Here is a 22,683-nt window from a genome sequence, read left to right as displayed (position 1 = left end):
CCCTCTCCTTCTGTCCCTCCCCCCGCCAACTCATGTTCTTGCTTGCTCTGCTCTCTCTTGAAAATTAAAAAAAAAAAAAAAGATTAATTTTTTTATAGTGGTTTTTTTTTAAGATTTTATTTATTTATTTGACAGAGAACACAAGTAGGCAGAGAGACAGGCAGAGAGAGAGAGAGAGAGGAGGAAGCAGGCTCCCTGCTGAGCAGAGAGCCCAATGCAGGGCTCAATCCCAGGACCCTGAGACGGTGACCTAAGCTGAAGGCAGAGGCTTAACCCTCTGAGCCACCCAGGTGCTCCAAAAAGATTAATGTTTTAAAAAGAGATTAGGGGTGCGTGGGTGGCTCAGTTGGTTAAATGACTGCCTTTGGCTCAGGTCATGATCCCGGAGTCCTGGGATCGAGTCCTGCATCAGGCTCCCAGCTCTGCGGGGAGTCTGCTTCTCCCTCTGACCTTCTCCTCTCTCATGCTCTCCCTCTCTCTCTCTCAAACAAATAAATAAATAAAATCTTTAAAAAGAAGGTGAATAATATGGGGCACCTGGGTGGCTCAGTGGGTTAAAGCCTCTGCCTTCGGCCCAGGTCATGATCCCAGGGTCCTGGGATCGAGCCCCACATCTGGCTCTCTGATCAGCAGGGAGTCTGCTTCCCTTCCTCTCTCTCTGCCTGCCTCTCTGCCTACTTGTGACCTCTGTCTGTCAAATAAATAAAGAAAATCTTAAAAAAAAAAAAAAAAGGAATAATAAAATCATTTTAAGTTCCGCAATTTTAACATTTTTGTTTCCTATTGTTACCAAGACCCATTATAATCACACAAAATTTTATCAGTTGCCCTGTGTGATACAAGTGGGCAAATGAGCTATGGTCAAAACTAGCTCTTCATTTCTTATGATATTTTTTTCAAGAAATTGACATTTTCAAGAGGTTAAAAAAAAAAAACCTTTCCATTAATAGGCCTATAGAAAAATATAAAAAAAAGAAATCTTTTAACTCTTGAAAAGCATTAGGCTCTAATTGTTTGAGTCACAAATGCTAATCCACATTCTTACTGATCCAGAACATTCCGGCTGACATTCAAAATCTGGTCATCAAATGTGTTTTCTTTTTGCAAGCTCAGTGCTACTCAGCTTCAATTCAGTGCCTCAATTTGTGCTTTTATAAATTCCTGAAATACAACTGGGACAATTTTCATCATGGCTTTTTTTTTTTTTTTTTTCATAAAACAGTTAATCATCTAAAAGTGGTTTTGATTGAAATGACAAAACCAGCCTCTGATACATAATTAGAATATCTAATAAATTTTGATTAGAAGCTTTCTTGAAATTCATGCCACTTCAGAGACTGAAAAATAAAAATTGATTTTCATAAAAATGTATTTATTATACGAAGATGCTTACACAAAATTGCTTTGGAACAGAGAAGACTTCAAGTTTTGAAGTGTTCCTGGTTTTATAAAGTCATAATCCATCCACATCTTCAGTGAAAAGTAGGTATGTATACTTTTCAAGATTTTAATTCACCTTAATGATGTTTTTTATGTTTTTATGTTTTTTATTATTATAATTCTTAAGACTCTAACATCAGGGGCACCTGGGTGGCTCAGTGGGTTAAGCCTCTGCCTTCGGCTCAGGTCATGATCTCAGGGTCCTGGGATAGAGCCCTGCATCAGGCACTCTGCTTAGCAGGGAGCCTGCTTCCCCCGCCTCTGTCTGCCTCTCTGTCTACTTGTGATCTCTCTCTGTCAAATAAATAAATAAAACCTTTAAAAAATTAATTAAGCTTTAAAAATCACAATACTATTATTGCATCTAAAAAAGCGAACAATTTCTTAGATTAACCAAATATCCAGTTTGTTTTTCAAATTTCCTTGATCCAACAATTGAATTTTAAGGTAATAGATCAACAATGAAGCCAACGTTAAGCTAAAAAATGTCGCAAGAGGGGTGCCTGGGTGGCACAGTCCGTGAAGGACCAGGCTCAGGGTGTGATCTCAGGGTCGTGAGATGGAGCCCCAAGTCGGGCACCGTGCTCAGAGCGGAGTCTGCCCGACAGTCTCTCCCTCTCCCCTCACCCCTTCGGCTCATGCTGTCTCTCTCTCTCTCTCAAATAAATAAATCCTTTTTAAAAATCATTGCAAGATTAAAGATACATACAAACTGAAAGTGAGGATGGAAAAGTATTTGCCGTGTTTTCATTTGAAAACCAAAAAAAGACTTCAGGCTAGCAATACTTACATCGGACAAACAGACTTTTTTTTAAAGATTTATTTATTTGACAGAGAACGCACAAGCAGGGGGAGTGGCAGGCAAAGGGAGAGGGAGAAGCAGGCTCCCCGCTGAGCAAGGAGCCCAAAGTGGGACTGGATCCCAGGACCCTGGGATCATGACCTGAGCCAAAAGCAGACGCTTTACTGACTGAGCCATCCAGGCACCCCTTGGACAAAATAGACTTTAAACAGACTGTGTTGGGGTGCCTGAGTGGCTCTGTCAGTTGGGCAGCCGACTTTTGGTTTTGGCTCAAGTCATGATCTCAGGGTCCTGGGATCAAGCCCCAGGTCGGGCTCTGGGCTCAGCAGGGAGTTTGCCTGAGAGTCTCTCTCCCTCTCCTGCTTCTCCCTCTGCTCTCTCTCTAAAATGGATAAATAAATCTTTTTAAAAAAAAATATATATATATATATACACACACAAAGACTATAAGAAGAGACAAAGAAGGACCTTACATAACAAAAAGAGGATCAACCCAATAAGAGGACATAATGATCGTAAAAACCATTGCAAGTGCCTGACTTTGGGAGCGCCTGGTTGGCTAAGTCCATAGAGCATTCAACTCTTGATCTTGGGGTCATGAGTTCAAGCCCCACGTTTGGCCTAGAGCTTACTTCAAAAAAAAAAAAAAAAAAAGATGGACTTCAACGTGACAATATGAGGGACTCACCTATATAAAAAGACAACCATTTACAATAATCTAGAAGTGGTCCTATGGGCATACACAAATGAAGAAACACCTATTCAAGAAAATCCACTACAATTTTAGAAGTGTGGCATTTGAGCCCAAACTGTTCCCTCTCTCCCTACCTCTGCTCCAGAGGGGTGTAGCTGCGAACACGGGGCCCCCTCTCCCCTCAGCTCCGTGTCAGAGGGAAGGAACAGGACATCAGCATCTGTCATCCTACACCGGCAACGTGTTGAGATTGAGTTCTGGGCAAGTGTGGCCAAGAGGTGGGGACTCCCTTCTTCTGTTCAGCTCCCACTCACGGAATGGAGACTGTGCAGAGCGTGATGTCGCGTTGAGTATGGTCATCCCTGCCCTGGCTCATTAAGACGGTGATTTCATGCCAGGAGAGGCAAGCTGCCTCCCATCCTTCACGTGCTCAACACCGAAATGTGTCACTCAGAAAGAAGCACACCATGGTCCCCACCCCAGTTCCAGAGCCCTGGCTCAGAGATTTGGGGGGGGGGGACAGAAGTAGGCTATACTCTACATAGGTCCTAATCTCTTCGCAAAGGAATTGACTTTATTTGCAAAGAGAGTGGAGAAGTTCATCCCTAAGGGTGCTCCCGAAAACAGTGGTAAGAGGGAACTGGGAGCAGACTGATAGATTTGATGAAGCTACAGGTTCAAGTGTGAGCCAGCTGCTTTGCAGGAGAGAACCAGGCAAAGCAACAGCTAGTAGAGACCCTAACTTCAAGTGCCACTCCTGCAGAGGAGCTGGAGTCTTATAAAGCAATTTATGCCCCAGGACATTGTTACAAACCGTAAAGCAATCAGCTAGCAATTAATGGAGCTGAACAGGTGGATATGGTCAGGGAAAGAGGTGTAGCGAGCCCAGGCCAAGTGGCTGCCAACCTAGGGTGACGTACACCCCAAACCACACTTTCCTGCAGGACAACATCAAAGGTTTAACACTTCACGGGACTCGGGGGTGGGAGGCTTCACTAAAATAAGCCACCCAGTCATTAAACAAGCAGAGAACAGGCCTGAGATGGGGACTGGGGGTCCAGTACCCAGAGCTGTTACAATATATTACCTAAAGTGTTCAGTTTCCAACAAAGACGTATGAGACAAGCAAAGAAGCAGGAAAGCAGGACTCTGCTCTCATACTAGAAAAAGGCGGCCACAGGCCATGGCCACACAGCCTGTGACCATGACCAGATACTGACTTTAACAGACAAAGACCTAAAGTAACCACGAGGACACTGTCAAGTTCAAATTCAGAGGCAGATGTAGCAGTGTTAGAATGGAAAACATCTGCTCTCCTGGGAAACATGAAGGCCCTTGGTGGCATCAACGGGGGGCCAGGAGGGGGACAGTTTCAGGTGTGCAGCAGGTAACCACAGAGACACATGGACTTCCTCTATCCAGAGAGGTACAGGGGGGTGGCTGGAGCTAACCAAGGACCAGAAAACGGCAGGTGTAGAAAGCCCGGCTGAAGCTGAATGCTACTCCCAGCAGCTGTTAGCCAGGCCAGGGCGTGGGCAGCAGATCTCAGAGCATGCATCCAGGTGGGGGTTTGGCTGGGCAGAAAGCCAGGAACACAGGGGATTCGGGGTTATGATGAAAGAGTAGCTTGGATGATGACCCCCAGGGGTCATAAGCTTTTCCTGCCTGGACACGAAAGAAAGCTTCGGGGCTCACACGCTGGGAGGCACACAGGGGCAGAGAGATGGAGGCAGGATAAGGTTGTAGAAGACGAAGAATGAAAATGCTGAGGGACAGATGGGAGGCCTTGGTCTGAGTGGGGTATTAAAGGCAATGAAAGTAGACTCGAGTCATTAACACAGGTGGTGGGGGGCCAACTTCCACACAAGAGGACAGAACCCCCCCCCACACACACACACATCTCAAGCTGGTGTCCAAACGGGTGGAGGCTGGGTTGGGGTAGGGCCAAGTTTATAGGTTTAATGATGCAAAGTTGAGGAAATGAAGAGTTGGCATTGAATGACGCTTTAGACCAGATGGACCTAACGGATATATACAGAACATCCCAGCCAACAGAGTGGAAGACACATTCTCTTCAAGGCCACAAAACAAGTCTCAGTGAGTCTGAAAAGAAGAAGCAGAAGAAGCAGAAGCAGAAGGAGAGGGAGAAGAAGGAGAAATTAACAGGATTCCCTTTCTCCATAAGTAGGAGAGGCATTTAGAGAGAGCAAGAGTGGGCGTGGGATTTGCAGGCTCAGAGAGAGGGTCTCGTGTCTTATTAACCGCTGAAGAAAGGGCATAAGGTGCTGATCAAGGGATAAGTAACATCTACAGGGATTTTGATGACTAAAACCCACAAAGATGGAAATGAAACACATGAAACCATTGATTCTGAGTCGTGCCTGTCAAGACGATAGCAAGGCACAGCCCCATGTGCAGACAGTCTTGGAATGAAGGGAACAACCGTCCCCTTGTGAGTGCGCGCCCATGACCCTGACTTGGTCCCCATAAGAGGTGAGAGAGCCGAGCCTGAATGACCCATGACCGCCCTGGGCGCCGGCTCCTGCTTCCCGGGAAGCCTTGCAGAGGACGGATACCTGTTGCATCGCCCAGACTTGCTCGCACAGGTGGAGAACAGGTGAGGGCAGAACGTTCCTGGAAGGGACAGGCGCCTCTCATCCTTGAAGTTCCAGACAGCTGGGGGCTGGGGGCTCTCCCAGGCTTTGGAAGGCGAAGCCCCTGGATACTGTCTGTCCGCGAATATACGGTCCCACCTGCCGCTCGCGCCCGTGGAGGGCTCTTCGTGAGCGCGGGCTGGGGCGCGGGGGGGGGGGGCGGTGCAGAGCTGCCCTGCCCTTCCAGGTGACGCCCCATCTGGTGACACCAGAGGCCCTGCGGGACCTTTCAGGCCGTCTCTCTGCTGCCAAGAGCTCCAGGCTGGCCCGGGTTTGGAAACGGAATGCAACGTGACTGAGGGTCCCGGCGGCCCGGGACGGCCACCCATCCTACGCCTGTGGGAGCCCTGCCTCCCCTGTCCCTTCCACCGCCGACCCAGGGTCGGCTCCTCCGTCCTCCCCGGCCCGTCCTTTCTCCCGCACTTCTGGACGGGGCCCAGGTGCCAGGGCCGGACCGACAGGTCCCGAGGGTCCCTCCGAGGGGGAGCGCCCCCGCCGCGGCTTGCCCCGCGTCAGGCGTCCGGAAGCCGCGGGCGCAGGCCGGGAGCCAGCAGTGCGCGGCCCACCCGGCAGGTGGCGGCGTCTCCCCGCGCCCCGCCCCGCTCGCCAGCCCCCCGGCCCGCGCGCGCCTGCCCTTGACCGCGGCCGGACAACCCCCCGGGCCAAACCCCGGCTCGCGCAGGTGCCCGCAGCCCAAGTGCCGGGGAACGAGGACAGCGCCGGAGGGGCGCGAGCGGCTCCGCGAGCGGGTGGGGGAGGGGGCGACACGCCCGCCCCCGGGACCCGCCAACGCACCCCCCCGAGGGTGCGGCGAGCCCGGGCAGGAGGAGAGCTGCTGGGCGGGGAGGCGCCGCGGGGGCTGGAGGAGGGCAGGGCCGGTGGGGCTGGGCGGCCGCCTCCGGGAGGCCGGCCCGGCCCGCCCGGGCCTCTCCCTTCGGCCCGGGACGGCGGCGGACGGGGCGCCCGCAGGCCGGGGCTGCATGGGGCTCCCGCGCGGCCAGCTCCTCTGGCTGCTGCTCCTGCTCGCGGCCGCCTGCTCGGGGATCCTCTTCACTCTGTACTCCTCGGCAGTGGGGCCGTACCCGGGGCCCCGGTCCGGAGCCAGGTAGGGGCTGCGGCGCCGTCCGACCAGGGGGGTGTGGGGGGTGGCGCGGGGGACGCACGGGGCGCCCAGCCCGGGCCCCTCAGTCCGCCCGCCGCGTCGGCCTCCCTGGGGTGGCTCGCGGCGGGGACTCGGGCCGCGGCCCTTTGTCCCCAAAGCCTCCACCCCGGCCCCACAGCCTCTGCCGGGGCCCGAGGGGAATCTCGCCCCTTTGCGCACTGGCTACTCGCTCCGCGGAGCCTCGAGGGTGGGAATCACCCTCCGGCCGTGATTCCAAACACTTTGTCCAGATCTGGCAGGGTCGTCGGGGTCGGACAAAACAGCCTCGTTTTTGTCAAGAACCGTCCCTCGCTAATGTCACATTTCTCTGACTCTACTTTTGGGCGAGGGACCCAAGACTCCCAGTTCCGTCCGCGCCCGCGCGGGGTCGCCGCTCTGGCCCGCGCGCCGTTCGCTCCGTTTATTTTGATAAAGCGCCGTCTGGGCGCGCTCCGGCGAAGCGGCGGCCTCCCCCCGGGACCGCGGCCGATCCCGGGCTCCGTCCAAGCGCCCCCGACACCCGCCTCCCGGCTCCCCTCCCTCCTGCTCGCCCAGCGCACACCTGCCTTGCATGTGTGCCGGGCGAGGACGAAGCTCCGAGCCTGCGTCGGTAGGTGATGGTGCCAGGTACTGAGGAAGCCCCGGAAGAATTTGGTTTTCCGTCCGGGAGGCGAATCGAGCTGAGCAGGAGTCTGGATTTGGGGGACCGCCAGGGCCCCCCACAGGCTCGCCCACCCGCGAGGCCGGGCTCTGCCTTCCGAGCGCCTCCCCACCTGCGCGCTCCTCACCAAACCAACGGGATGAAAGGCAAGTTAGTTGTTAGTTCTCAGGAAACGCGGTCCGGAGGCATCTAAAGTTGCAAAACAGCTCGAGAACACCTGCAAGTCCTTAGGAACCCAGTGGCTCTACAACAGAGCGGTTCTGGCCGCGGGGACCTGGAGCCACTACACCTGAGCGTAGTCAGGAGTTGCAGAAGGCGAGGGCCTGGAAGGTGGAAGGTGTGGTTTAAGAAAATCCTTTGTGAATTTTACGTGAAGATGTTTTAAAACACATTTCAACATCCTTTGAAAGTATCTAATAAACTTCAAATATGAGGGTGTGGGACATCCACTGTGCCTCCACGGAAGTTTTGAAAGGTCTTTCATCTTTTAAAAAGCTCATACCAGCGAAGAACGTGTCCGTTTTCTTGCTGTTCCCCTAAGGTTTGCGATTTGGCTGAGCCGCAGGGGCTGGCCAGGAGGGCCCCGCTGTAGGGGGTGCGTGGGTGGGGAGCGGCTGGGTCTGGAGCAGCGGGGAGCAGGCTGGGTGTCCCACCCTCCTGGGCCCTGGGGTGGGAAAGCAGATGGCCTGGCCACCTGGAGAGCTTGGGAAGGGACTGGGGTGCCTTGGGGCCTGGTCTTTCCGCACCTGCGGGCCTGTCATTGCAGGCTGGACAGGGGAAGCCAGCCCGGGAATTCACCTGTGGCAGAAGAATCTGGGTCAGGAGTTTCCAGGCATTGGGATATCTAGACTTGTCTTTTAAAAAAAAAAAAAAGAGGGGTGCCCGGGTGGCTCAGTTGTTAAGCTTCTGCCTTTGGACCAGGTCATGATCCCAAGATCTTGGGATGGAGCCCTGTATCAGGCTCCCTGCTTCGCTGGAAGCCTGCTTCTCCCACTCCCCTTGGCTTGTGTTCCTCTCTCGCTGTGTCTTTCTCTGTCAAATAAATAGGTAAAATCTTTTTTTCCCCTTAAATATTTTATTTATTTATTTGACACAGAGAGAGAGAAAGTATAAGCAGTGGGAGGCGCAGAGGGAGAGAGAGAAGAGGACTCCCCGCGGAGCAGAGAGCCCGACCTGGGGCTCGATCCCAGGACCCTGAGATCACAACCCAAGCCGAAGGCAGACACCCAACCAACAGAGCCACCCAGGCACCCCAATAAATAAAATCTTTAAAACATAATAGCAATTTTGGGGACACCTGGGTGGCTTAGCCTGGTTAAGCCTCTGCCTTCAGCTCAGGTCATGATCTCAGGATCCTGGGATCGAGCCCCACATCGGGGCTCTCTGCTCAGTGGGGAGCCTGCTTCCCTCCCCCCTCTCTCTGCCTGCCTCTCTGCCTGCTTGTGATCTGTGTGTGTGTGTGTTTGTGTGTCAAATAAATAAATAAATAAATAAGAGGGAAAAAAGTAATTTTTAAGAAAATCCTTTTTAAGGGTGGGGTGGTGGTGGTAAGGATAGATATAGGTCCCGCCCGCGGTTATCTGACAGTGTCTGTTGTCCTTTATTTTGTAAAAGAAAGGACATCCAGGGGCCTAGAATTCCTAAGAGTAGATCCAAATTGAGTAGACTTTGTTTTATGGGAAATGCACCGCAGGGCTATCTCCTTATATGCAGTTTGGCTTTTCCTCTGTGTCAGTCACTCACCCCCAATCAGGTCTGGAAGCAGATCGGCCTCCCCCACCCCCACCCCCGCCCCCACAGACAGGTCAGTAGGAGCCTGAACTAACGGTAAGTCACAGTGCGGCCATCACTCCCTCCCCCTCCGATTTTGTCATCTCCCACAGGGGCAAGAAGGGTGATATTCACAGAGTCAGATATTGACAGAGACCACATTCACGTTCTATTGTTATGATCATCCTATTTTATCAATTGTTGTTTTTCTCTTACTGTGCCTCATTTATAAAGTTAACTTTAGTGTTCCTTTGCATGTAGAGGAAAAAACATAGCGAGCGCAGAGTTCCGTACTGTCCACGGTCGCAGCCTCCACTGGGGGTCTTGGAGCTTACCCCCAGGGTAGGGGAGGACTACTGTACAAGGCCCTTATTTCTCCTCAGGCCAGTGAAACCTGCGGGAGGACCATAGGGGAGCTGGCTCCCTTCTCCACTTCTTCTGGGCTCATCTAGAAGGTGTGTCTAGAAGCCCTTGAATTCCTAAGAAGGTGGGCTGGGAGAAGTCACTGAGCACCGAGGGGGGTTCTGGAGATAAGCAGGCCTCCCCGAGACTGGGGTGTTCAGGGCAGCAAAACAGAACTAGGAGGGGGGCTCCCCAGCCCCTCACCCACAACTCTATCCCTCTGGTCTCCAAGCTGCCCTGGCCAGCAGCTCCCTCCTCTGGTTCTCAAGCCCAGCTCCCATGAGAATCACCTGGCGAGGAGGCCTAGACCAGTCAGATCAGAACTGCAGGGGTGAGGCCCTGTGCGCAGGTGTTTTTCAGATGCTCCCGGGGAACCTCCCCTGAGGCTGTGTCCTGGGGTCCCGGTTCCTCTTGAGAGGCTGTTCTGTTGTACTGAGGAGAGGAGCCACAGGGTGGGGGGGCAGGTGGCCATCTGAGGGGGAAAGGGAGAGATGGGGCAAGGGAGCATCCCCGCCCCTCCCCGTCTGCCCCGAGGGGTTCACCTGAAGTGAGGCAGGTCACGGGCTCCCTTGTGGCCCAGCTGGCTCAGCAGGTCAGAAGCAAGGAACAAGAGGCCTCTGTTTCCTTGCAAACAGCCTGGTGATCCAAAGCCCTCCCCACCTGCTTCCCTGTGGCTGTGGGGGCCGGGGCAGAGAGGAGTCCAGGAGAAGCCCGACACCCGTTGGAGTAGACAAAGGCCCCTATTCCTTCCACGCTCTTTGCTGTCTCCCCCAATGCAGGGGTCGCCTGGGAGGTGGGAGTAGGGGCGGAGCAGTAACACGGGCCCCTTCCCTCCCTCCCGAAGGGACATAGTCCTAGAGGTTGTCATAACAAGGTACTTTCCCTTCCTCCTTGAGGTAACAATAGCTACCATTTAGAGGACACTTGTTGTGTGAGATAATATCGTGTCTCTGTGTGAACCCTTCCAACAACTGGAAATGTGATATATTTTTTTTATTATTTTTTTAAGATTTTACTTATTTATTTGACAGAGAGAAATCACAAGTAGATGGAGAGACAGGCAGAGAGAGAGAGAGAGAGAGAGGGAAGCAGGCTCCCCGCCGAGCAGAGAGCCCGACGCGGGACTCGATCCCAGGACCCTGAGATCACGACCCGAGCCGAAGGCAGCGGCCTAACCCACTCAGTCACCCAGGCGCCCGATATATTTTTTTTTATTTTATTTATTTATTTGACCGAGAGAGACACAGAAAGAGAGAGGGAACACAAGTGGGGGTGGAAGAGAGAGAAGCAGGCTTTCCGCCGAGCAGGGAGCCCAATGTGGGGCTTGATCTCAGGACCCCAGGATCATAACCTGAGCCAAAGGCAGACACCTAACGATTGAGCCACCCAGGCATCCTGGAGATGTGATACAATTAATAATGATAATGAATTACTTGATTATATCTGCTGCCCAGATATAGACACCAAGGCTTCTAGAAGTAACTTCCCTAGACCGTGGGGTATAAACCTAGGGAGTGAGCCTTCAGACACGTGTCTTCTGTGGGGAGCCACAGGGCAGGAGCCAGGATGACCGACCCCAAGGGGAAGGGGGACCGTGTCATCTGAGACCGACCGTCTGTCTCTGGGGACTTGGCAGGGAGCTTCCTCAGATGGCGGAAGGGGTCTGGCAAGCTCGCCTAGTGTATTTCATCCTTGAACCAGATCTCACAATTCTGTAAACTCTACATTTTTGCCACTTGCCATGGGATTTCTTGGATTTCTGGGTTTAGAGAGCTGAGCAAAATATACTAATGTGACAATATATATTTTTTAAAAGATTGTATTTATTTGACAGAGAGAGAGACCAAGTAGGGGGAGCAGCAGGCAGAGGGAGAAGGAGACAGACCTCGATGTGGGGCTCGATCCCAGGACCCTGGGACCATGACCTGAGCCGAAGGCAGATGCTTAACCAAGGAGCCACCCAGGAGCCCCTAATGTGACCATATTTTTGTTCCTAAAGTGGGAGACATAGGCCCAAATCAGAGCACGGCAAGATCAAAGGCATGCCATCTTTGACTCTGACAGGCTTTACCAGCCCCCGGAGCTAAGAATCAGACAGAAGGTTCCGAGGGACAGGTTTGAGCCCTGCTTTACTTCTGCTTCTCCCCCAGGAATGCCACATCATCTCGAGCATTCTTTGGACACAAGGCATCAAACGCTGGACCGAGAAAGGTACAATGGCCGACTGTCCTGGTAGTTTCGAGCATCTTCCAGTTAGCGGGGTGCTGGGGACAAAGAGAGCAAGTGAGAACGTTCTCGTGAGACTGCTGCGGGGAGCTCTCCGGACCCCATAAACAGGAGGCTTCGAGCTGAGCGGCCAGCCAGACCTGGCCGCCAGGGTTCCCTGTACCCCAGGAGCAGAGAAGGGGTGTAGCCAGGAGAAGAGTTCTTGGGAAGCCTTGTAATTTATCTTTAAAAGGCCCGTGAATTTGATATTCTACTCAAAATGCCCTTTTTTTTTGAGATTTTAAGTACTCTTTGCACTCACCGCGGGACTTGAACTCAGGACCCTGGGATCAAGAGTCACGTGTTGTACAGACTGAGCCAGCCAGGCACCTTCTTACTATAAAATACCTTCTTGCTATGGAGTTCACACAATTTTTAAACGGCTCTCCATGGAGTAGACGAGCAAACCTTGGAAAGATGCTCCATCCTTGCCCACGGGGCTGAGAACCTTCTGGGCCCTGCTCTATCATGAACCGTGTTGCCTCGAGCACTTCGCCCACGTTCTCGCGCAAAAGCCCCACGGCACCCCTCTCATGTGGCTTTTATAGATGGACACAGTGAGGCAGAGAGGTCAGGTCCTGGCTCATTCAGGTTTAAGAGTTGTGCCCAAGACACCAACCTGGGACTTGTTAGGGTGGCCTTAGGGGAGAAAAGGTTTCACTGTGCGTGGAACATAGCGACAGCTGAGCTGTACAGAGACGGAGCAAGTAGCCCTGGGCAGGTGAGGGGGGTCCCCATCTTGAGAACAGAGGCAGGGTGGGCCAAAGAGAAGCCTCAAGCATCTTATGGGAGCTTATGGGCCGTCTTTAAGTTTCCTAAAGCCCTGTGCACCTTGAGCTGCTTGATGCGAACATATCTGAACCAGGTTTTAAAAAAAAAAAAAAAAAAAAGGATTCCGGGTGGCTTTTGGATACACATAACAAGGCAAAAACATAGAATAAAATGAAGAAATGGCAGTATAAAGGTAGGAGAATCAAACAATGTCATGTAGATAACTGCATGGAAAATGGGCCACAAGGTGTAAGGGATAGGCCATAGATCTGGCCCTGAGCTTCCTGGTGGCCACAGGGAAGAGGAAATTTGCCATTGTGTCCATGAGCTAATAGCAAGCCAGCTGCCCAGTTGAAGCACAGCCTTTCCCAATACAAAGACTGAGGAGTTTTCTCCTGGCCTCTCTTAAAGAAGGCCCTGGAAAACACCCCAGAGATGAACTGAACGGTAGTGAAATTAGTAGTCAGTTCTGTTAGAATGTCTGCTTTGAAAATGTGAATTTGTTCCAGCAAGACTGGTATCATAGGAAACAATTTGAGCATAACACAAACTTTGTGTTTGCCTCTGGGTGACTGTCATTGCAAACGCAAAGAGTAAATGCAGAGACCCACGCCCAACCCGAGGGAGCCACGAGGAACATGCAAGGTGCGCACACATGTGCCTGTCAGATAAGCACTTCAGGGTTCTAACCCTCTTTCCACTACTCCCCAGTAACTCCCGAGCTCCCATCTTTCTGATGCCCACTCGCACAAGCAAACCTCAAGTCTCCTCCAAGGCCAAGGGCCACGTGTTTAGTAGAGCGCGGCAGATCTTAACCACGGGGTGAGTGAGCCTGGGCCTCCAGCTTTGTTAGGCCCCTCATTTGTCCATCAACCATCACGGACCAAGCTCTTGAGTGTTGTGCCCTGATCCCATTAGCCCCAAAGCCCCGTGGTTTTGACGGCACCCGGCACCCGTTTTGCCTAGTGTGCTGGTTTTTGGGCATCCATAGGTAACATTACAGCAGAACTTACCGTACAGCTCTTTCCTGCCCTTGTCAAACCACCGGCCTAGCAAAGAGCCCCCTTCAGTGGGAAGGGGAGCCCCAGCCGGGCCAAGGCAGTGAGGGATTCAGACATTAGGGGCTACAGGCAGGTGAGGATGGCCAGACTGGGCTTGGGTCCAGACTGACGGATTCCAAAGCCCAGGCTGGAATTCCTCCCTCAAAGGTCTTACACATTTGGTGGAAAGGTGCCCCACAGTTTCCCTAGGTGTGAACTGAAGGAGCAGGAGGCCAGAGCCATCAGGCCCTGGATAGTGTGGCATCCAGGAGAGACAGAGAGAGGGCTGGGCTTGGGTAAATCCAGAAAGCTGACCCCCACCACGCTGCTGTGCCGCAAGCCAGCTCAGTAGGCAGGTTTGGTGGACCAAGTCCGGAGGCGAAGAGCAGATCTTCCCCCCCAACCATCCTGCAGGGGTCTGCAGCTCCCATAGGAAGGTTCCCACCGGCCACAGCCCCCAGCTAATGGAGCTTGGCCCTCTTGCCTCCTGCCCCACAGAGCGCGCACTGCCAACACCCACTTTATCAGGCCATCCAGAAGCACCCCCGCTTCCGCACCCTGTTCGATCTCTCCATTCCAGTGCTGCTCTCGGGGGCCCTCTTCACTCAGGAGCTCTGGGACAGGCTGAGCCAGCATAAAGCCCCCTATGGCTGGCAGGGGCTCTCCCGCCAAGGTAACCAGAAGCGGCTGCTTCTTGCCCAGCCCTCTGACCCCAAAGAATCCCTTCCTCCTGCTTTGGGCCCACGTGCCGACCCTGCCTTCACAGCACCTTATGGGGACCCCCACCCCCACCCCACCCTGCCCCTTTGCTCCCAAAGAGGTCTCCGGGCTCGGACCCTCCCCCGCTGCTGTGTGATACCTGCTATACTCGCTAGCACCAGGGGTCAGGGAGGGGTTGATGTGCAGCTCCTGGGACCAGTGTCCAAAGGTGGTCAAGAACAGCCCAACCGTGGTTCCCGCAGTGGGAAACCGCCCAGAGACCCCGCCCCCACGCTCACTCTGTCCCCCAACCCCCGCGAGCCTCAGATTATTTTACTGTGGAACATTCAGTCTTGAGAGGACTAGTGATTCAAGTTCTTGAGGTGACTGAGGGTACAGCCGAATCCACCCCCCCCCCCCCCCCGCCGCTTCAGCCCGACACTGCGCTCAACGCGCCCCTCCCCCACCACCCTCCTGCCTTGGTTAGGGCTGTCAGGCCTCTGGCAGGTGGCGTGCCAGAAACAGTCTCTCGGGACAGCCCCGACCCATGGGACAGCACACACACACACACACACACCATGGCGCCCTGCCCTGTCTGGCACCCACAGCCATCAACTCCACCCTGAGCCTCCTGAATGGCTCTGAGAGCTCCAGGCTATACGCCGCCTCCGGGAAGCCGCCCTCCAAGTGCATTCGCTGTGCGGTGGTGGGGAACGGCGGCATTCTGAATGGCTCCTGCCAGGGGCTGAACATCGACGCCCATGACTACGTGTTCAGGTATGGGGTAACTACGTGTTCAGGTATGGGGCGCAGGAGGTGGGGAGGAGCGGGAAACGGAGCTAGTCCCCACCGGCCCCTGGGGGAGCATCCTCGGGGAGGGCCACGGGCAGGGGCGGCCCTGGAATGGGCAGGCGGGCCCGGACAAAGGCATACAGAGGGACAGTCCCTGAAGGTGGAGTGTGGGTGCCTTGAGCAGGTTGGGGGGGAGCCGCCAGGGCCAGATGTGCCCATTTCCTTGAGGTCTGGAGGAATGGGGATGGGCTGGGTGGGACGGGCCACCAGCGCTGGTGCCTCCCTGGGCAAGGGACATGGTCTGCCCAGAGGCCTGGGGACGGGTGCGGAAGTACAGCACAGCATGGTGTGACCATCGGGAGGCTGATGGGCCTCTGTCTGGACCAGACTCAATGGTGCTGTGATCAAAGGCTTCGAGAAGGATGTGGGCACCAAGACCTCCTTCTACGGTTTCACCGTGAACACAATGAAGAACTCCCTCATCTCCTACCGGCATTTCGGCTTCACCTCCGTGCCACAAGGCCAGGTGAGGCTTCCGATGGGCCTGCCACTGTCACGGACGGTCAGTGCCAGAGTTCCCAGAGCGCCCTCTGTGTGGCGAACCAAGTGGCCCCAGTCCAGTAGGCAGAGAGCTTGTGCCGGGATACTGGGTGCCTGCGATGGGGCCGCTGAAAAAGTCAGCTGCCTCCAGGCCCCCCTGAACTCATGAGCACTAGGGCTTGTCTCCCATTTCCCTGAGTGGCCTTCCTGACCCCACAGCAGCCTGTGAGGGAGGCTGAGGTTCAAAGGCCCGGGGCTGCGTGCCCAGCCAGGGAGCAGGGGAGCCGGAACCCGAGGCCGCCTACCGCCTCCAGCTTCTTGACACTGTTCTTGATACTGTTCCCAGCTGCGGGAACACCACTCTTGCTTTCAGGAGCCGTCTGGGTGTCACATAAAGGGGGGAGATCCCAGGGCCTTGTGGTGCTAGATAGGACTGGGCTGAGTTTCTAGAAGCTTCCTCCTCTAAGCAGGAAATTCAGGAGTGTCCTAGCCACAGCAGGACCTCTCCTAGCTCTTGACAAAACAAGAAAGAGCATATTTCTGGCCACACTACCTGCCTGAGTTACCACGGTGTTAACATCACCCCAGACTTAGTGTAGCTTTAAACAACATACATTTATTATCTCACAGTTTCAGGGGGTCGGGAATTTGGGAACAGCTCAGCAGGGTGGTCTTAGCTCAGGATCTGGGTGTTTGCCAGGATCCGCAGGGGCTACGGGCACTTGAAGGCTTGACGGAGGCCACAGTCAAGGTGGCACCTCTCGAGGCCACTAAAGTGTCCTCAAGATCGTGGCAGTTCGCGTCAAGGAAGCTGCAGTGCCTTTTACGGCCTCATCCCCAAGGTCACACACCAGCCCTTCGGCTTTGTTCTATCCATTAGTCACTCAAGGGGATGGCAAGGAAGCCGCGCCTCTTGCAGCATGCCCGAAGATTTGCGAGCACGTACTGAAACCAGGAGAGGGAGACCAGTGAGCAGGGGGGGGGGTGGGGGGGGGTTCCAGGCAGAGAGCAGAAGTTCTCCCATCAGGACGGGCGGCAGGACCCGGTGGCGGGCTGAGCAGGACACGGTCCTGTTTGGGGGGCTGCAGGGACTGGGTCAGTGTCTCTGTCGCCCCGACAGGACCTGCACTACATCTTCATCCCCTCTGACATCCGGGACTATGTGATGCTGAGATCGGCCATTCTGGGTGTGGATGTCCCCGAGGGCCCTGATAAAGGGGACAGGTGAGTGGCCAAGCTGGTGTGGGATGTGGCACTGCTGGACCCACTGTCAGGGTGGGAAGGTGGGTGAGGACAGCAAGAAAATCCCCAAGAATTCAACAGATACCTGGGGAATTGTGCTCTTTTCCCTCCCCCAGAGGAGCCCAGGTAGCCCTCCCGGTCCCCAGGAGCCCACCTGAGGCGGTAGGCTGTAGCCCCGAAGGGTTGCTGTCCCCTCACACACACAGCCCCCCGTAGCCGGCAGCACGGGCCGTGCCTGTCCGCTCCTGACTGCTGGCCGGCTGAGCACACAGTGTCTGGAAGCGAAGTGGGGCGGGGGGGGCTGGCGTCCGCGCCACTCGTCCCGGTGGGCATCCTCCCAGGACTGTGCCCAGGAAGTGGAGAGCAGATGACAAGGGCCCAGAGACCGCGAGGAGAACAAAGGGCACTCTGACTTTTCTCCCGCACCTTCCTGGGCAGCAGGCCGGTGTCCAGCTCCTTTGAACCCTGTCCTGGCCTCAGCTGGACCTTCCCCCTGTGGTGCTGAGACAATTTCTCGTCCCAGAGTCAAGTCCTTAGGTATCCCTGCCACCTCTGCGGCCACAAAAACCAGCCTTCCTATGCCAGTGCTCCGGGACCAGGCCACCCACCCCCGAAAGAGCAGATTCTGAGGTCCTTAGGGATTAAGCCCTCAAAGGCCAGGCCCGCTTACTCTGGCCCACCTGCAGCCCTCCGCCCCATGACGAGCCAACAATCACTCCTGACGCGGCCTCTGGTCATGAGGGTGGGCTTTGTGACACGGGGGGGACTGGGCCCTTGGGGGGGCTGGCTCAGAGACATCGATCGGGTGGTCGTAAGCCTCCCCAACACCAATGAGCTCCCCCTCCCATACCCCCAATCCGTCCCCTACCCAGTCCCCCTCCCAGTCCCGGTCCAACCACGTCGTCCCTTCCAACCAGCAGGCCAACTCCGGCTCTGCTGCCTCAGCCCCTTCTCCGTCCCCCACCCGGGGCTCTTCCTCCCGGCCCCCCTCTCACCCTGTCACCCCCACTGCCTCACAGCCCTCCTCCCGGGCTTCGTCCCTAACCCCCAGCCCTCATATCCAACATGTGCCCCGAGGGTCTTCCCAAAACCCCACGCCCCCCACCTCCAAATCTCCTTCCCAGTCTGGCTTGAAATCCCTCTCCCGAAACTCTTCGCAGACTCCTCCCGTGCCCATCCCGCGGTCCCCTTCCCGCAGCCCCGCCACCTCAGCCTCCTACATCGGGCCCATTCGGGGCGTCCCCTCCTACATCGCCCCCTACGTGCCCCGCTTCCTGAAGGAACCCCCCTTCTTCCAGCCCCCCACCGCACCCCTGCCCCAGAACCAGTGCTTCCCCTGCTCCTTCCCCTGCCCGGCCCGGGAGCCCCCTCCTCTGCCGGACTCTCTCTACTTCCCCCTGCTCCCGCCGCCTCCCCACCACCCCCGGGTCAACTGCTCCTTCCCGACCCCTCCGTCCCTGTTCACGCCGCCCTCCTCGCTCACCTACACGCCGCCCACCGAGGTTCTGGTGAGCGGGAAGCCGCACGTGGTGCCCACGGTGCTGCCGGCCACCTTCTACACGCCCTTCTCCCGCTACTACGCCCAGCCCCGCCCATACCGCACGCACCGCCGCAGGCCCAGCGCCTTTCCCCTCGCCCCGCTCCCCAGCCTGCCCTACGACGGCCAGGGCCGCTCTGTCCACTTCTTTCGTGGGTCCTAGGCCTCAGACCTACTTCGGACCGGAAGCCTCTGCCAGGAAATTCAAGCTACTACATCCAGACTTCATCAGCTACCTGAGAGAGAGGTAGGTGTTGGGAGGGGAGGGGTGTGTACGCAGAGAACAGCTCCCCCTCCCATCCCCCTGCACACCAACCCGTCACTGCAGGCTGTTCGCCCCGGACAGGAACCCACAGGGACGGCCAACCTGTTCTGGGCCCAAACGCGGGCATTCCAAGGCGACCACAGGGAGGAACCCGGGAATAACAGCCTGCTCTCACCCCTCCTTCCCGCCCTCAGTCCCTCTCCCCTACCAGCGGTTCCAATGGTCGGGGGCGGTGTCACATGGCCCTCTCTGGAGCCGTTCTGGTTGTCACTAGGTAAGCGCCACTGGCGAGCAGAGACAGGGATACCGTACACAGAAGGCCCCTGCAACCAACCAAGAATTACTTGGACGTCCATAGCGCCATGGCCGAGAAGCCCTGCTGTCGCCCCCTGCTGGCCCCCTCCAGAGCAGGTGGAGGGTGGCGGGTGTGGCTCTGGGTGGCCCGACTGGAGCCGGCTGGGCGCCATCCACAGAGGAAGAAACAGACTCTCCAGGAGGCCAGGTGGTTTTTCTGGCAAAGCGTAGATGTGAATCCGGGGTGGCCACCACGGTGTGGCCTCACTCGGATTCTGAGAGTGTGTGCACACTTCTCTCACCAGTGACTCCGGGCCCAGGCCCTGGGTGCCCTGCTCATGTGACTCTTAAGGACTCCTCCTGGGCTGAAATCTGAGGAAAGAAACACAGGTTCCAGGCTAGACCGAGAGGCCGCCCATCCCCTAGCCACTGTGGTTACTTAGCCCAGGGCCAAAGGCAAGGTGTAGCGGAGAAGGGCAGTCAGGCTGGGTGCCCGCTTCTAGAGCGGGCCGACGGAAGGGTTGTACCTGCGGTTCTGCCCCGGCCTGCGCCTCTTCTCACCTGATTCTGTTACCCAGATTGCGTTTGCTTTGTTTGGGTTTTCTCCTAAATGGGGAAGAGCCGGGAAGTTCTGAACGGTTCTCCAGCCAGTCGGAATGGGTCGCTGGAAAGCGTAGGGGCACAACCATCCACTGAGACCTACACCTCTTCCTTGAGTTTTGATGCCGCTTCTCCTCTCCAGGTTTTTGAAATCAAAGTTGATTAACACAAATTTTGGAGACCTATATATGCCTAGTACTGGGGCCCTCATGCTGCTGACGGCTTTGCACACCTGTGACCAGGTAAGAGGCCTTCTCTTTGAGGAGCCCACAGCAGCAGGGGGCAGGTGTGACCTGATAAGCCCTACAGGAGGCCTGTCACCCCCAGGGGGCCTGGGACTGGCCCTGCCCCTGTCCCCTTGGGGAAGGAATTTGCCCCTATGGGGAAGGGATTCTCCAGCCACAGGAGCAAAAGCGGGTGTCTGGAAGGGGCGGGAGGGAGTGCCACTCCCCAGCTACCTCCGCGCGGGCTTGGCAGGGACCTTCCCAGGACAGGTGCTGGGCCTCACCTTCCTCCAGCAGCCGCCTGCCCGGGGACCTCTGTCCTTCACCCCTGTGGTATTTAAGGAGCATGTTATCAAACTGTTCTTATGAAAGCAAAATTGCAACAGGAGTGGATAAGGACATCCTTTTGGGAGAACATTCTAGAACTGAGCTGGGCAGCAGGTTTAGCCTTCCACACAGAGCTTTTGAAATCACTGCCTGAGATGTTCCCAGGGTCGCCCCCAAGAGCCCAGCAGAGGTGGAGGAGCGGTTTTCAAAGAAGGGCAGTGACCCCCACTAAGGCCAGCACAAGAGCCGGAAGCCAAGGGCCACCCCAAGACACTGTCCGCTTCCTTTTCCCAGTTTTTTTTTTTTTTTTTAAAGCAGCAGTCCCCCACCTGCGCTCCCCTTACAACAACTACCCCACCTCACACTTAACAATGGAGAGAGATCATGGCTTTGATCATGAATCACAGACCTGACTTTGAAGCCCAGCCTGGCCACTCACTAGCTCGTGACTGAGGACGTGGCTGGTTACCCCCGAGCGCTGCCCCATTTGTGAGATGGGGAGAACCCCTGAGGTTCTCCCGAGGCCGAGAGAACATGTACAAGAGCGCACGGCCTGCCGCTAGCATGAGCTCCGACTACTGTTCGCCTGTGCTTTCCACACAGCATTAAGGAAGGGGGGGGGTGCCTTTCCCAATTCATGTCACTTCACAAATCTATCTGCACAGAGCTCAGTAAATGCTAATTCAGTGACTGTCCTTGTCCAGGTTAGTGCCTATGGATTCATCACAAGCAATTACTGGAAATTTTCAGACCACTATTTCGAGCGAATTAAGAAGCCACTCATCTTCTACGTGAACCACGACCTGTCCCTGGAAGCCACCCTGTGGAAGAAACTGCACAAGGCCGGCATCCTTCAACTGTACCAGCGCTGACCCTGAAGTACCCAAGCCCTTTGTTCTTGCAGAGCTGTGGACCCGTGGGCACCCTCCCTGGCCCCTCACGTGGCCTAGGTGGCCCCCAGTCTTTTCAGCCTCTGAGAAGGGCTCCAGCTCCCCTCCACCAACCCCTTCTTCTCTAGGGAGCACGAGCTGGACTTGTGACTGTTTCCAAAGCTGTTCATTGCAGGACACCCTATCTTGTTCTTGGTTTCTCCAAGAAGACTCCGCTCGAGGTTGGAGACAGATATCCTGACCTTGGGCGAAGGGAGACGACCGCTCTGCTGGGTGTTTGAAAACTGAAGTAAATGTAATATGAGACTGTGACCCTCACCAGCGAAGGGCAAACACACTTCAGAGCAGAGGCTCTCAAAGCCAGCCGTTGGTAGAGAACTTGACAATGTGGGTGCGGCGACTTCAACATCTCCACTGACCAGGGTCAAGCAGCAGTGCAAGCTCGCACACTCGCCAGCCAGACCCTCCCACGACCATGTCCAGCCTCCCAGCAACTCCACGACGTCAGACTCTAAGACATGCGTACACCACCCGAGGACATGACCACTTTCCTTCTGCCCCATGATGAAGTGGGAGCGCAAAAGGTAGAATGTAACTTGAACTAGGTACTTGCATAAATGACAGGATGACCCTTGCGTCTTTTCTGTGTGTTGGGGACAGGGACGGGGTGGCACACCAGAGTGTTTAGCAGGCAGATCACTCAGAAAATTCAAGAACCATGGGCCAGTCCTGGTAATTTGACAGGGGTCGAGTGCACAAGAGGGCTGCCCACCTGTGGAAGTCCCACTGTATCCATTACCACTGGCCACTGAAGTGCAAGATCAGGTGAAGAACTCCCCACCTCACATCGCGGCTTCAGTAAATCCAGGCAGTTTTAGAGCACAGGGGCTTCATTTGGAAGGGTTAAGTCTCAACTAACCAAGTCACCTGCACATAGCCCTTAAGCCCTGGGATTTACTGGCCCTGTGACTAGTAGCTCCAGTCTGATCCGCTACACTGGCTACATCAAGAACCTTCCCAAGGTGGCACTGATCACCACTGGCTAATTCACCAAGGCCTGGGACCAGGCCTCTGGCTCTGTGATTTTGGAAGGTAGATCCTATCAGCGTCTTACCAAGAGGGTAACTGTCACCAAAATCAAAATTCTACTTTAGAAATTCAAGTATGTGATCCAAGGTCTGGACTTTCACGACCGAGGCAGCTACTTGAAACTGCTTCCTACTTGAAGCAGCTTAGACGAGAGGGGAGTAGCAAGCGGGAGGCCACGGCCTCTCTTAAGCTTGGCAACATGGAAATGTCCCTTAGTCTCAAGGACAGCAGTGTCCTAAGTATGTTTCTCTGGATAGAATCACTGGTCCAGAAGAAAATGTCAAATGTGGGAAACACGGTATGGTCAGTGCGTTCCGCCATCTGACAGTGACCGTTACTATCAGTTGCTAGTGAAGAAATCCAGTTGCCCTAAGTCAGGATAGCCAGCGTAGCCCAAGTCAGGACTGAATTCCTTGTATCCAGGACATTTCACTTGTCCCTGTTCCGCTCACATCTGTAGCGATCAGAATCTTTGTCAATCCATTAGATTTGAGAAATGCTAACGTTACACTTGTGGATGGTAACCCATTAAGAGAAGCAGAAA

General features: G+C 55.1%; 2 protein-coding genes across 4 annotated transcripts; both read left to right on the top strand.

Annotated features, from left to right (window-relative positions):
• The first annotated feature begins 6,237 nt into the window (after positions 1-6,237).
• ST6GALNAC2 (ST6 N-acetylgalactosaminide alpha-2,6-sialyltransferase 2) lies at positions 6,238-21,681 on the top strand. Of its 2 annotated transcripts, XM_082705255.1 has the most exons (10): positions 6,445-6,695; positions 11,715-11,775; positions 14,139-14,313; positions 14,948-15,116; positions 15,519-15,657; positions 16,792-16,895; positions 18,614-18,697; positions 19,752-19,851; positions 20,865-21,039; positions 21,179-21,681. In XM_082705255.1, the coding sequence occupies exons 1-9, from the start codon at positions 6,571-6,573 to the stop codon at positions 21,030-21,032; spliced, it is 1,125 nt and encodes a 374-aa protein (XP_082561381.1). In that variant the 5' UTR covers positions 6,445-6,570; the 3' UTR covers positions 21,033-21,039; positions 21,179-21,681. The 2 variants fall into 2 exon arrangements, with proteins under 2 accessions (XP_082561382.1, XP_082561381.1); XM_082705256.1 differs by having other exon boundaries at positions 6,238-6,695; positions 20,865-21,681.
• On the top strand, positions 17,639-21,681 carry LOC309850807 (testis-specific serine/proline-rich protein). Of its 2 annotated transcripts, XM_082705271.1 has the most exons (4): positions 17,639-18,697; positions 19,752-19,851; positions 20,865-21,039; positions 21,179-21,681. In XM_082705271.1, the coding sequence occupies exon 1, from the start codon at positions 17,744-17,746 to the stop codon at positions 18,611-18,613; it is 870 nt and encodes a 289-aa protein (XP_082561397.1). In that variant the 5' UTR covers positions 17,639-17,743; the 3' UTR covers positions 18,614-18,697; positions 19,752-19,851; positions 20,865-21,039; positions 21,179-21,681. The 2 variants fall into 2 exon arrangements, with proteins under 2 accessions (XP_082561397.1, XP_082561396.1); XM_082705270.1 differs by having other exon boundaries at positions 20,865-21,681.
• Positions 21,682-22,683: the final 1,002 nt, after the last annotated feature.

Source organism: Mustela nivalis (genome assembly GCF_964662115.1).
Source record: "Mustela nivalis genome assembly, chromosome: 17".
Taxonomy (NCBI): domain Eukaryota; kingdom Metazoa; phylum Chordata; class Mammalia; order Carnivora; family Mustelidae; genus Mustela; species Mustela nivalis.
Note: the sequence above shows the minus strand (reverse complement) of the source record. Positions and strands in the feature narration are given on the sequence as shown.

Coding starts and splice junctions, on each gene's coding strand:
- ST6GALNAC2 (XM_082705256.1), top strand. CDS start 6,571: ATGGGGCTCCCGCGCGGCCAGCTCCTCTGGCTGCTGCTCCTGCTCGCG. Junction 11,776..14,138: donor CAAACGCTGGACCGAGAAAG/GTACAATGGCCG, acceptor CCTGCCCCACAG/AGCGCGCACTGCCAACACCC. Junction 19,852..20,864: donor CTTTGCACACCTGTGACCAG/GTAAGAGGCCTT, acceptor GTCCTTGTCCAG/GTTAGTGCCTATGGATTCAT.
- LOC309850807 (XM_082705271.1), top strand. CDS start 17,744: ATGAGCTCCCCCTCCCATACCCCCAATCCGTCCCCTACCCAGTCCCCC.